This window comes from Zootoca vivipara, chromosome 14 (assembly GCF_965207765.1).
Source record: "Zootoca vivipara chromosome 14, rZooViv2.hap1.1, whole genome shotgun sequence".
Classification (NCBI taxonomy): Eukaryota; Metazoa; Chordata; class Lepidosauria; order Squamata; family Lacertidae; genus Zootoca; species Zootoca vivipara.
The window spans coordinates 20,777,000-20,790,133 of record NC_142597.1 but is presented as its reverse complement, the minus strand read 5'-3'; the positions used below and the strand labels follow the sequence as shown (position 1 = coordinate 20,790,133).

The window sequence follows — 13,134 nt, the reverse complement described above, 5'->3', positions numbered from 1 at the left end:
CTCTCACAGCCTCGCAAACGGGAAGGCAAAAAGGGGTGGAGGGGGAAGGAAAGCCCCTCAAGTATCGCGCGGGGGTTGATGGGGATTTTTCCCCTCCCCCTCCAATTGGCGGGAACGGCCCCCTGAACTGGGAAGTCGCGCGCGCGGCGGGAGGATAGAGAGCGATGGCGGGTGGGAGAGGAGATGGCCGTTGGAACATTCGCCCGCGGTTGGCTCCGGTTGCCGCGGCGACGCGCGCCCCCTCCCTCTCCGATGACGCGCGCCGTGACGCGCGGGGCCTGGGAGGAGCCAGGGGGAGGAGCCGAGCGCGGCGGCGGCGGCTGGGAGGGCGCCGGGCTTCAGTGGCGGCTGCTCCGTCCTTCGTGAGGGAAAGAGCGAGAGGGAGAGGCGGAGGGGAAGGGGAAGGAGCGGGGAAGCAGCCCCGGCGGCGGCGGCAGGAGGAGGAGGAGGTGGCGGCGGCGAGGAGGAGCGGGGAGCCGCCCGGGCAGCATGGTGATGGCCGAGCCCCGGCGGCTTCCCCCTGCTGCTGCGGCGCTGCTCTTGCAGCCGCCCCGCGGAGGGTCGGGCCCCGTCCGCGTCGGCTTCTACGAGATCGAGGGCACCCTGGGCAAGGGCAACTTCGCCGTGGTCAAGCTGGGCCGGCACCGCATCACGCGGAGCGAGGTGGGGAAAGGCGCCTGAGAGGAAAAGGGGAGCGCGGTCGTTGCGGGGACCGGGGGGGGGGCGGGTGAGAGAGAGAAGGGAGGTGGGCATGGCGAGCCCCCCCCCACCTCACCTTTCGCTGGGAACGTTGAGAAGGGGGAGGGGACTTTTTTTCCTGAACAACACGCGTGTTGGGTGAGGATAACGTGTGAACGCGGGCGCCCTATTTTTCTTCCAACCAGGGGGGCGTTTCTCTATTTTTCCCCTTGGTGGAGGTTATGTTTGAAGGGGATCGAGCTGTGTCCCGCCTTATTTTCTTCCTTCTCTCAAACCATGGGTGGGTGGGGGAGCATTTCTATCAATCTCCTGCTTTCTCTCTTCCCCACCCCCTTCTTGAGGTGAGCTGATAAAAGAAAGGTAAATGCTCCTTTCTCTCCCCCATTCTTTCTGCATCCATGTGTCATTTCTCCTGGGGAAGCTAAAATAATGTGGATTCCGGGGAAGGGATTGTGGTGGGTCTTTTTGGGGGGTGACCCATAATACAAATATTACAAGAGGAAGAAGGTGGTATTCCCCCCCCCAATTCCTTTTTCTAAAAGTACTAAAGTCTTTGGGTGGGTGAATGCTCTGGGAGCTTCTTTCCCACTTCATAGTCATTGCCCTTTGGGGTGCCTCAAGGTTGTGTCCTGTTCCTCTGTCATCTTTAACATCTGCAAGAAATCATTGTGTGTGTGTGGGGGGGGGTAAGTCATCATTAGGTTCAGGCTAAATGTCATTCCTATGCAGATGACATACAGCCTTACCTCTCTTCTCTACCTGCTAGCGGGGGGGGGGGGCTGTCTTGGAATGGATGCAGGTGGCCTAGTTGAAGCTGAATTGGGATAAAGAGAGAGGCAGTGTGGGGTGGGAAATCTGATAATCTGGATGGAGATACGCAGCCAGTTTGGGATGGGGCCGCATTCCCCCTGAAACATCAAGTATGTGGTTTTGGGGTTCTCTTGCAAGGTTCTCTTGCACTTGGTACTGTCACTGGGAGCTTGGATTCTGCCAACGACTAGGGGTGCCTTTTTACCAGTTTAGGCTGGCTCCCAGTTGCAACCATATCTGGAGAAAGCAAATCTTAACAGTTACTGTACACGTGTTTCGGCTACATCCAGACTAATGCACACTTCCTAGGGCTGTGTTTAAAGACATTCAGAAACTTCGACAAGTACAGAATGCAGCTGCAAGAATGTCAGGGTGGGTGGGTGGGATGGCAGTCAAAGCATACTAGACCAATACTAGACCAGTTATCTTGGGTTACTTACTCATTTATGAGCTCTAAAGTGCTGCATTTTACATTTAAAGCCATAACCTAGTCCCAAGTCTGCTCCTATACAGTATTAGGTGCCTGGGCTTTAAGGTTGCTCACAGGCCTGTCATCAAGGTCCATCAGCTACTGATGGGGCACTTATAGTGGTGGCCCCACATGTCTGGAGCTTACTTGTGAAAGAAATATGTATGTTAGGTTTTAACATACCTTTAAAACTTTTTTTGTTTCAGTCTTCATTTTTCTAAATATGTGACGAGATTCTAAATGGCTGCTGCTTTTAGTTTTGTAATTGAATCTTTTTGTATGTACAGTAGTTTAAAATTTGTTTCATACTGCATTAATTATAATTTGTTAGCTGCCTTGGGAGGGCTTTACCCTAAAGGGTAGTGTCTACATTTTTCAAGTAAATAATAAAAAGCGAGGAGCAGGGTTCTCCCTCCTTCCCATCTCACCACTTTAGAAAGTATTACGTGATACTGGAAAAAGATGCTAGAAATGTTGCGAGGGAAGGGGGCAGTTTAGTAATGAATTGAGAGCCAGCCTAATAAAAGACAGTCTTGGGTTTCCTAAAAGGAACATTGCCTTCACTAGAGAAGGTACATCCCCACAAGGATACTTCCCACCCCCCTTCCAAAATGTACTCCTTCCAGGTATACGCACATGAGAAGGATGCTGGCTTCATTAATGCTGCAGGACATAGTTCTGAGAAGGTGTGTGTGGTGGTGATCCAAAAGGGGTGTCTCTTTATAAAGCCCCCCATTAAAATCAAGAGCTGTTTGCTTGTTATGACTTGCCCCTTCAGAAAGAAGAACCACACCCTGGAAAAGAGGTTTTTGGGATAAAACGAGATTTTCACTAGGATGATCTTCGCTTTCCTCTCACCTTGGAGAATGGAGCATTATATCAAACGAAGTGCTTGTAGTGAACACAGATTATTGATATGTTCTTGAAACATAGTGTCCATGGGTGATCTTTTAGAGAAAGTTGTGGTAAGGGTATCAACACCCCCCCCCCTCACAAAAAAACAGCTTTCTTCAGACCTTGATCATTTTGTCCAGGAAATGAGCCTTGGCAGAAGGAAAAGGGTGGTGGAGTCAGCTTAAGTCTCATGGCACTCTGAAGTATCCTCCCACAGGAGACCTGATCCTCAAAAGTAGGTGATAAAGGTTGTTCATAACAGGGTGATAAGTGAAGGGTGCTTCCTCAAAGTACTGGTAAAAACAAAACAACATGTATCCAGAGAAAAAGGCTAATGGGCGATAATGGAGCAGTCCACTGTCCCTCAGACCTTGGGGGCGGGGCGGACTATATTTTTTTGGGGGGGGGGATGAACGAATTCCTATGCCCCACAAATAACCCAGAGATGCATTTTTAAATATAAGCACACATTCTACTCATGTAAAAACATGCTGATTCCGATTTAGAAGGTGATTCGGCCAGATCTGGCCCCCGGGTCTTAATTTGCCTACCCATGGTTTAAAGAATGGAAGAGCCCCCAAAAAAGTGTGATTAGAGAGAGAGAGATGCCAGTCTTCCTTGTTGTGCAGGGTGGGTTGGAGTATTCGGGGAAATGGTTGACACGTCTAAAAGGGGCTCTGTCTCAGAAGGTCATGGCTGTGCTAATTTTGAGGTAGTTCTTTGCAAATGGGCAGTGGCTTCTATGACTGGATTTCGGGGAAAGGGTCAAATAAGGCCATTGGGAAGCAGGAACTGGCATTTAGGCATGGCATGGTGAACATGATTATATTTTCCCTTTATGAAATTTGGGATTAGAAGGGAGGCTGCACCTAAAGAAAAGGCAGTTTTATGATAATTTTAGGCATAAATATGGGGAGGAAGAAGAGGGGACATAGAAGTTTACATGGGGGGGCTTGTAGCAGAGAAAGGGTGTTGTAATTTAAAACGGGGGGGGGGTTAGTATGTAGGATATGGTATTAAAAATGGCTTTTTAAAAAAGAAGGGAGTTCCTGGGCACAATGTGGTAACAAGGTCAGTAGTATGCCTAAGCAAACTGATCAGGATGATTCCTCGCACTCAGGAAGATTTCCTACCAGGGTATCCTGTGCCTTGCTCTCAGCCAATTTTGATCTTCAATGGTATAACTGAACTCTCCTATTGTCCTTGTAGCCTCAACCACAGTCATTTCCTTTCCAGTAACTGGGAATGTGATGGGGAAGCGTAACTTCCTTTGTTCCTTTTTTTCATTCCAACAGCAAATGAGGTTAAGAAGCTAGCCCAGGCCTGGCATAATGTTGGCACCTGTCAGTTTTTCTGCAACAAGAAGAAAGAATGAGAGTTAATTTTTGTACTTCTCAGAAGAACTCTCAAAGCAAAACATGCTGGGATACCTTATCAAACTTTTCTGCTTTTGCTCTTAGTGCATTTTTCATGCAGACATCCCTGGTAGCATGCCCGTGGCTCATTCCATGACTGCATCTTGGAAGAGGTGGTACATGTTACCCATTTAGTTGTCTCAACTCTTCAGTAGTTATACCTTGGATGAGAATGATAGCAATTCTGGATGCTGGGTTTGATATTTATCTTTTTGCAAATCACAAAAGTCAAACCTCAGAGTGCTAAGCTCCCATCTATTTTAGAAAGATCACAAAACTTAGTTCCCTTGACCTGGAGTCATTTTAAAAAAGGATGGTTCTATTTTACCTCCCAAACATGAATCATTCTGTCTGTGTACTAAATTAAGGCCATGAGAATATTTTTGAATGCAAACTACCCATTAAAGAAGATGCAAGTCTCAAGGGGGAAAAGCAGAGGGTACATGTAATTACAGTTTATTGGATAAATAGGTAGCTTGGTTAAGTATTAAATGAATGACTGAAGTAGTTTTTGTGGGATTATATTAAAGTATCTAAAACATGCTAGATTTTATTTAAGCAACTGAAAAGTTTGTTCCTAATAGAGGCTAGTACCTTGGCTGATTTTATGGATCTTTATAGTTGTTTGACTTGTTTTCTGAAGGACCCAAACACAGCTGAGAAACTACTTACATTTTTTAAGTAAAGTTGGTGGAAAGGCTAACTTAATTACAACATTATGTTGCGTAGGGAGAAACAGTGCTGAAAACTAGGGAGCTTTTAATGCCTTTAATACATAATGCTTTATTCACTTAATTCATTCACTTTGGGTGGCACTTTCCATATTACATTGTAGTGACTGCTAGGTAATTTTGTACAAATTATTCCCTGCTTGTTTTTTGTTTTACATTTTGCAGCCAGCTCCTTTATTTAGTCTAGTGTACCAATGTAATGGGAACAAAAGGGACGTGGGTGGCGCTGTGGGTTAAACCACAGAGCCTAGGGCTTGCCAATCAGAAGGTCGGCGGTTCGAATCCCCATGACGGGGTGAGCTCCCGTTGCTCGGTCCCAGCTCCTGCCAACCTAGCAGTTCGAAAGCACGTCAAAGTGCAAGTAGATAAATAGGTACCGCTACAGCGGGAAGGTAAACGGTGTTTCCGTGTTCTGCTCGTGTTCTGACCTGGAAGCTGTACGCTGGCTCCCTCGGCCAATAATGCGAGATGAGTGCTGCAACCCCAGAATCGGTCACAACTGGACCTAATGGTCAGGGATCCCTTTACCTTTACCAATATAATGTTGTTAGGGGAGGTTTCATGTTTGCTGAAAATAATGAAAAATGATACGTTGTAAATAACTTTACTTGGAGACTACAAGATCCATTAATAAAAACACCTCTCTGAGCACTTACTATTTTTATGTAAATCCCTGGCATTATTTTTAATACAGTGGTACCTCTACTTACGAATTTAATGCGTTCCAAACGCACATTTGTAAGTAAAAAAAATTTGTAAGCCGAATCCCATAGGAATGCATTTTGGCTTCTGTAGTTGTTGCACACAACAGGGCTCAGAGTGTAAAATGTGTAAAAATATATATTTGTAAAGAAGCTTTCTGTTGCTAAATGGGATAATAAATTCAAATGGCATTGCTTCATGGTGACAGACATGCACCTTGTTCAAATTTCAAATAAGAAATTCACCTCTGTTTCTGATGTTAGGTCAAGGGATTACAATGTTGTGCCATCCTGGTGGTAGTTTTTTGAAATTATTTTCTTGTTCTGCATTCAGCTTTCCTTTCCATAATTCCATACTTTAAAATTCTGCTAAAATGGAACTTGAGCACCTTGTCTCGTGACTTTTCTTGATAACTTTCCAAAATAAAGTTAATAAATTTTGTTCCTCTTCGTATGCATGTTTCAAATATACACATTACTTCAATTAGCATTTTCTTGTATACATGGGCTTGGATCAGACGTGCTTTGGCTTACACTCTCTGAATGAGGGAGGTTCTTTTATAGATGCTTTCCCCCCTACATGCAAACTCCTGTTCTATATTGCATGGTATTCTGGAGCCAGACTCTTTGGGGCACAAAGGGCTGCAGCTTTTAAGTGGGTGGCGGTTAGCAGCTTCCTTTTTGCGTGAGCAGAAGTGTTTCCAGTTCTGAAAGTGGACCAAGTTGTAATGAGCAAACAGTAGTAATAGGTTGCTATTCAAGCAAACAGTGCTGCCTGCTCTGCTTTTAGATGAGATGGTGACCAAATCTTTGCCATAGACATTTCTGGCATTGGTCACTTTCACGTGAAAGACTCCCTCTTATCTACATATTAAAAAGCATGGACTTTGTGGCATATCACCTGGTCTTGCATCACAGAAACAAATGCTGTATTCATTTGTCTCACTCAGACTTATTATAAGGAGAACGCTTTTTTCCCATCTAATCACTTTGGGGACCCCATTTATAGGTTTTTGCAGTCAAGTGCTGTCATGTCCCTTGTTCTCATGGAATCTGCCTACACCACAATGCAAATATTTTACTCAGCTTTGTCATGAAGCCCCAATACATTTCCTCTTTATTTAGTCTTGCACCGTTGATCTCCACATGGCTTGTTTTTGAGAAGACATGCAAAAAGTATTTAGCAACTGAAATACTGACTACTGTAGAATATTAAGGTAAAGGTAAAGGGGCCCCTGACCATCAGGTCCAGTTGTGTCCGACTCTGGGGTTGCGGTGCTCATCTCGCTCCATAGGCCGAGGGAGCCGGCGTTTGTCCACAGACAGCTTCTGGGTCATGTGGCCAGCATGACAAAGCTGCTTCTGGCGAATCAGAGCAGCACACGGAAACGCCGTTTACCTTCCCGCCAGAGCAGTCCCTATTTATCTACTTGCACTTTGATGTGCTTTCGAACTGCTAGGTGGGCAGGAGCTGAGACCGAGCAACGGGAGCTCACCCCGTTGCAGGGATTCGAACCGCCGACCTTCTGATCAGCAAGCCCTAGACTCTGTGGTTTAACCCACAGCGCCACCTGGGTCCCAGGTGAATATTACTGTAGAATATTAACTTAGCTTAAATAGGCTACCCTTTATACTACAATCTCTGTTGTAGGCAACATAAAGAGTTTTGGTCAATTCTTAATAATGCCGCATAGTATTTTATACACAGATACCATTTATGCAGTGGGAATGCACACTTGTAGTAGAGGTAAATTTGCAGGATTCAAATTCCCATTTGGCCATGCAACTTGGACCAGCCACTGCCTGACTGCCTCTCAGTCTAGTCTACCTCACAGGATTGTTTTGGGGATTAATTGAAGAGGAGGAGAAAAATGCAGGTCACCTTGAGCTCCTTGGAGGAAAAAGGTGGAATATAAATGCAATAAAAATAAATTAAATCTGGTTTATGAGCCTGTGTGATTGGTAGCTGCTGGCAGCGAGCGGGCAGACACTTGTTTTCTTATGTGACGTGTGCAATTGTCAGCGTTTGTAAGTCGGGTGAGTGATTTTCTGCATTCCCCTCCCAACAACTTTGGGCAATCCTCCCCCAAAACAGCTCAACAACTCTGGGCCATCTCCCCCCCCCCCCCATTTTATTAAATTGGAGTCCCCAAAAGTAGGGGGCGTCTTATACACAGGGGTGTCTTATACACGGAAAAGTACAGTAAACAACTTAAGGAATTCATGAGCTCCGCTGGCACTGCTGGATTGGTGAGAGAGGATTGTACAAAACCATGCATGGCTCCACTTTATCTCCCCACTCCCAGTTCTGCTTTCCACAATGCAGGAAGCCCCTTTGAGATAATGTTTCTGTTTCAAGTATTTAGTGCATACTGTATTATTATTAAGAACATAGAAATTGCCTGATAAATCAGTGTGTTGCATCTACCCAGTATCTTGATGGATGGTGGTCACTAATGTTTTGCAGTGGGTTGCAGTTTTTTCTTCCTATCTGTATGCTACCATTTGCAGCTGTCACAGCATCTCTAGAAAGAGGCACATTTTTGTTATGGCACAAAGGTGTGTGGCAATTAGAGTTGCAAAGATACAGAAGCAATATGCTTTGGTTTGCCACTACAAGGGGGAGGAACTTAAAACAAGAGAAAGAAATAGATTTGGGCAAAACTACTATGATAGTCCTCCTGCCAAGCTAGCAGTTCGAAAGCACATCAAAGTGCAAGTAGATAAATAGGTACCGCTACAGTGGGAAGGTAAACGGTGTTTCCGTGCGCTGCTCTGGTTCGCCAGAAGCTGTTTTGTCATGCTGGCCACATGACCTGGAAGCTGTACGCTGGCTCCCTCGGCCAATAACGTGAGATGAGCGTCGCAACCCCAGAGTCGGTCACGACTGAACCTAATGGTCAGGGGTCTCTTTACCTTTTACTATGATAATCATGTTGATAAACTTCTGTGAGCAAAGATTTACAGTGCATATTCAAAAGAAGTATTAACAGTGGCGAATTCTATTTAGATTGGGTAGATTAGACTGCTATGGTTCAAGCATCTGGTACTGTGTTTCTCATAACTGGCATAAGTTTTGCTTCCTAACTTTTGAAGCTTTATTAAGGCTGAAAAATTATTATATTAAACGATACCTTAAAATCTTTCTCAGAAGAAATCAGAAGCGGACCAAAACACAATGAACTTTTGAAATGTAGCATTAACAATCCACAACTATAAGTGTTGGTGACGAAGTGTTCTGTAAAAAGGATTTGACAGTGAAGACTAGAATTACAACAGAATGTATGCAGTTCCCCCCTCCCTTCTCATGTTTCAGAATTAGAGGAAATAAGTGGAAGTCAGGGAAGTAACTTGGTTGACTTACTGAAAACTAAATTTCTTGGAACTGTATAGCTTGCAGACCTTCAAATGAAATAATTTATTTCATCATTGTTTGGAAAGGTTATATTGCTAGCAGATATCTATAGCATGGAGAGAATGAAGGAGCAGCAGCAAGATGGATTAGCACTGTGAATCTGGAACCAAGTTTACAGGAAAATTGCAAGTATTTCTACATTTTTAAAAATGTGGTCTCTATTCTGGAGTTTCATTGTGCTCTTGGCCACAAATAAATGCAAGGAAAAGGAAGATCTTCCTTTTTATTAAATTGAAATAAAGAACAATTGAAATACAACTCAAATGCATTTAGACAGATCAGCTATGATAGCCAAGTCAACATATGTTCTTCTTTTTCAGCAATTTTGATCCTTGCTGAGCTGCCCGACCACTTTTTAAACCAAATTTCAGTTTTTGTTGTAGTGCCTCCCCAACCTGAACTTTTTCCTTGTACTTAATCAGCTTTCTAAATTGTGGCTTAAGCTTGTGGTCATATCTTTGGGAGTTAACCTGATCTGAAGGTTCTGCCACCAGCTAGTTATTGAGCTTTTTGCTCAATCAGGATTTGTTTTCCTTATAGCCAGGAGCTGCTTCCAAAGTTACAAGAAGAAATGGTTATGTTTGCCTTCTGAGTCCCTCCTTGGCTTGTAACCACTTTGAAGTCAATGCTGCTGCATGGTTTGATGCATGATGAAGAGGGTGAGCTGTCATGATTATCAATGAATACCCTTGACTTGCAAGAGACAGATGTACCTGCAATCTCAAAATCTCTTGCAGTGTCTTAGCATGGCCAGGGTGGGATAAGAAGAATTCCTGTTTTCTGAATGAGTGAGCAAAAAGGAGAGTGGTGTATGGGTGAGAGATGAGGATGCCCCCAGATTTTAGTTTAACTAAAATGTTCTTTAGTAGCACAATAGTAGCAGGACTGGAAAATATCTCTACTTGAGATCCCAGAGACGGTCAGTGCCTTGCCCGACTACTGACAATATCTGACTCCATATTGTTTTTATTGGAACTATGTAGCTTAATGTACCTTTATACACTTGCATGGCAAGGGTAAAAATTCTACTATTTCTAGTAAATTTTTTATGTTTCCATGATTCATCATTTGTTCACCCTTCTTTCAAAGCATTGCTAATCTTAATGATACTTTGTGACATTTTCACAGGTTAGTTATCTATTGGGTAAACAAAGGAAGTGTGGGTTTAATTCCTCTTCAAAAGAGTGTTGACATTCACTTTTCCTGAATGCCTGTTTGGTCTTAAACAAAGAAAATGAAAAGCTTTAAGCAGCTTGTTGCAGGATTGGAGCCTTAAGCTCTGGTTACATGGTCACTTAAGTCATTTATTATTATTAGCAGCATTTCACATATATAGGGGAGGATATACCGGTAGGTCTCTATATAGGACCAGATAGTTGTCCAAATTCAGTGAGTGAAGTCTTCTTAATTTGCTGTGGGTATGCAACTAAATTTGCTGTGATTATACTGCTAAAGGGAAGTTGATCTCTCCAACATGCTGGATTGGTTCTCATGGAGATCTCATGGAGATCTTGGATCAAGAAGATTTCATGGTAGACTTGTAAGATTGTAAGAGACCTGAAGATCCATTTCTAGATCAAGTCCTGCACTGAATCAAGATCCTGCTTGCTCCTTAAAACCAAATGCAATATTTAAAAAAGCAGTTGGAGATCAATCCAGATGATAAGGTATATCATAATAGCAAGGGCCACACAGCAATCTAAATAGATGTCCACTGGAGAAGAAACAACTTAATACAAACACAGAACATACAAGCAATCAAGATTCATTCCTTTTTCTTCAGTCTTCTGCCCTGCACCATCTCAAATGCTTGGGGCATATAATGGAAAAAAGTAGACATATAAGAATAAACAGAAAAAGTAGAAACACAAAATACAAATTAACACACACACCGCAACCCAGTAGGTTCTTAATGCTTAAACATCATAACAAATGACAGTGATTCTGAAAGATCCTGGGGCTTGGGTGAATCCTGACAGAAGAAGGGTTTCTGTTGTTGAAGGGGCTGCTGAGAATACATCTTTGTCTAATCTTGTAATCTCCATGTTTTCCATATCAAACCAATTCCATGCCACAAAGATTTTGTGCCAGGCTTCTATATGTTGTTGGTAACCATTGCTACAGTTTTTCAGAGGTCATTCAGCTTGGGCACTGAAGCAAGATTGTCCACTGATCCATGTACAGTCATACCTTGGTTTACGTCCGCTGCGGTTTGAGTACTCTCGGTTTGAGTACTCCGCAGCCCCGGAAGTGTTTACTTCCAGGTTCTGCGGCGCGCGCATGCGCAGAAGCGCTCTATCGGTACTTCGCGCACGTGCGCTATCGGCACTCGGTTTAAGCAGGTTTTGGGGAGAGAATGGCTCCCCAGAACCAACTAGGTACTTAAACCGAGGTACCACTGTAGTATTTTCAGTTGCACGTTGACGCTTTTATTTTCATTTGAAATGTATCTGTGAACTCATTACTGCATTTCTTTATAACTCCTTCCACACCACTGCCTGAGAACTGGGGTTTTGCAAGCCCAAAGCTAGAGTGTATTTTTTCATCATCATTATTATTAATTAAATTTATATACTTCCCTTCATTCAAAGATCACAGGGCAGTTTACAATAGAAAAATACAAAAAATAACAACCAAAAACAACAACCTGTCCACACTGGTTGAGCTGTATTTAAGTGGGGTGAGTTTCCCTAAGGAGAGTTTATTCTCAAGTCCTAACAATGTGATTATAAATTACTTTATGTATGAGACATTAATTACAGTTAAAATGAAGTGTATGTAATAATTCAAACTATGTTGATTTTGTTTTTGTACTAAATATGAAATACTATGCAAGTTTCTGCTTAAATTGTATTTTTGTATTCAACAACATCTTTTATGGGGGTTCTTATTAATAGAGTTGGCACACATAATTATTATTTTTTTAAAATCAAGTTGTACTGTATATTACTAGTGGGAACAAGTTTCTAAGCAGTTTGGCTGGGGTGTGGAAAGCTACTTTAGGAAAACTTGCATGTGCCAAGTAGCTTTTAGTTGCTTGATTGCGGTCCCACCCCCCAACCTGCAACAGCCCCCAATAAGTAACGATTTCTTATATAGTGTGTGGACTGCTACTCAAGGAGCACTAATTCAAAGCTGCTTTGAGGTTGCAGAATGAGGGTTTGTGTATCTATTATTCACTTGCGAATGATCATACTGTATATTGCCTTCTTCAGCCAAAATGTATACAACTGTTTTTGCCTTTGCAAAGGCACATGCTGCAGCCTCTCTTAACTACAGTTTCCTGGTTTGTCTGAACTGGGCCACAATAGTTATCTGCTAGCCAGGATGTTGAACCATGGTTTGGAGTTGCTTTAACATCATGGGTTTTTGTGAAGTTGGTTCGGACAACATTAAGACAAAGTGCAAAACTCTGATCGTTTCTGTTACTCAAAAGCAACAGAAAGAATGGAATGGCACAGGGAAAATGCTATAGAGAGCTTCATTTCCATGGCATGCTGGCCCTCAGGACTTTCCTATTGGGGTCCTGTTTGTTTTAAAACACCTTGTTCCTCTTTAGCATAAAATATGAAAGTATAATAAAAGTATGTATTATCATATTATCCTGTGTATACCGGTAATAAAATGTAATCATGTTTTACTAAAGTTCTTGTGCTTTCTGTTACAAAGGAAGTGTTGAGCACCTGCACACTAACATGTTAAGAGTATTTTCAAATTCCCTCCAAATTACTTTGTTTTGTGAGTATAACACTGTAGTTCTCTTAGCAAAAATAAAGAAAAAATTGGGTCATAACATGTACTGCCTTGTAACCTGGTTTGGCAAAGCCGACTTTAAAAATTCTTCTTGTAATTGGTTCTAGGTGGCAATAAAAATCATTGACAAATCCCAGCTAGATTCGGTGAACCTGGAGAAAATTTATCGTGAAGTGCAGATAATGAAAATGTTGGACCACCCACACATTATCAAGCTTTATCAGGTATGTAACTGTATTCCCTGCCA

The 13,134-nt window shown here is 43.0% G+C and overlaps 1 protein-coding gene across 2 annotated transcripts in view; it reads left to right on the top strand.

Annotated features, from left to right (window-relative positions):
• Positions 1-293: 293 nt before the first annotated feature.
• SIK2 (salt inducible kinase 2) overlaps positions 294-13,134 on the top strand; it is a 79,294-nt gene continuing 66,453 nt past the window's right edge. The window contains exons 1-2 of one of the 2 annotated variants that reach the window (XM_035140266.3): positions 294-663; positions 12,995-13,111. In XM_035140266.3, the coding sequence (XP_034996157.1) occupies positions 490-663; positions 12,995-13,111 (291 nt within the window). In that variant the 5' untranslated portion in view covers positions 294-489. The remainder of the gene's footprint in view (positions 664-12,994; positions 13,112-13,134) is intronic. The other variant, XM_088657858.1, reaches the window with a different exon arrangement.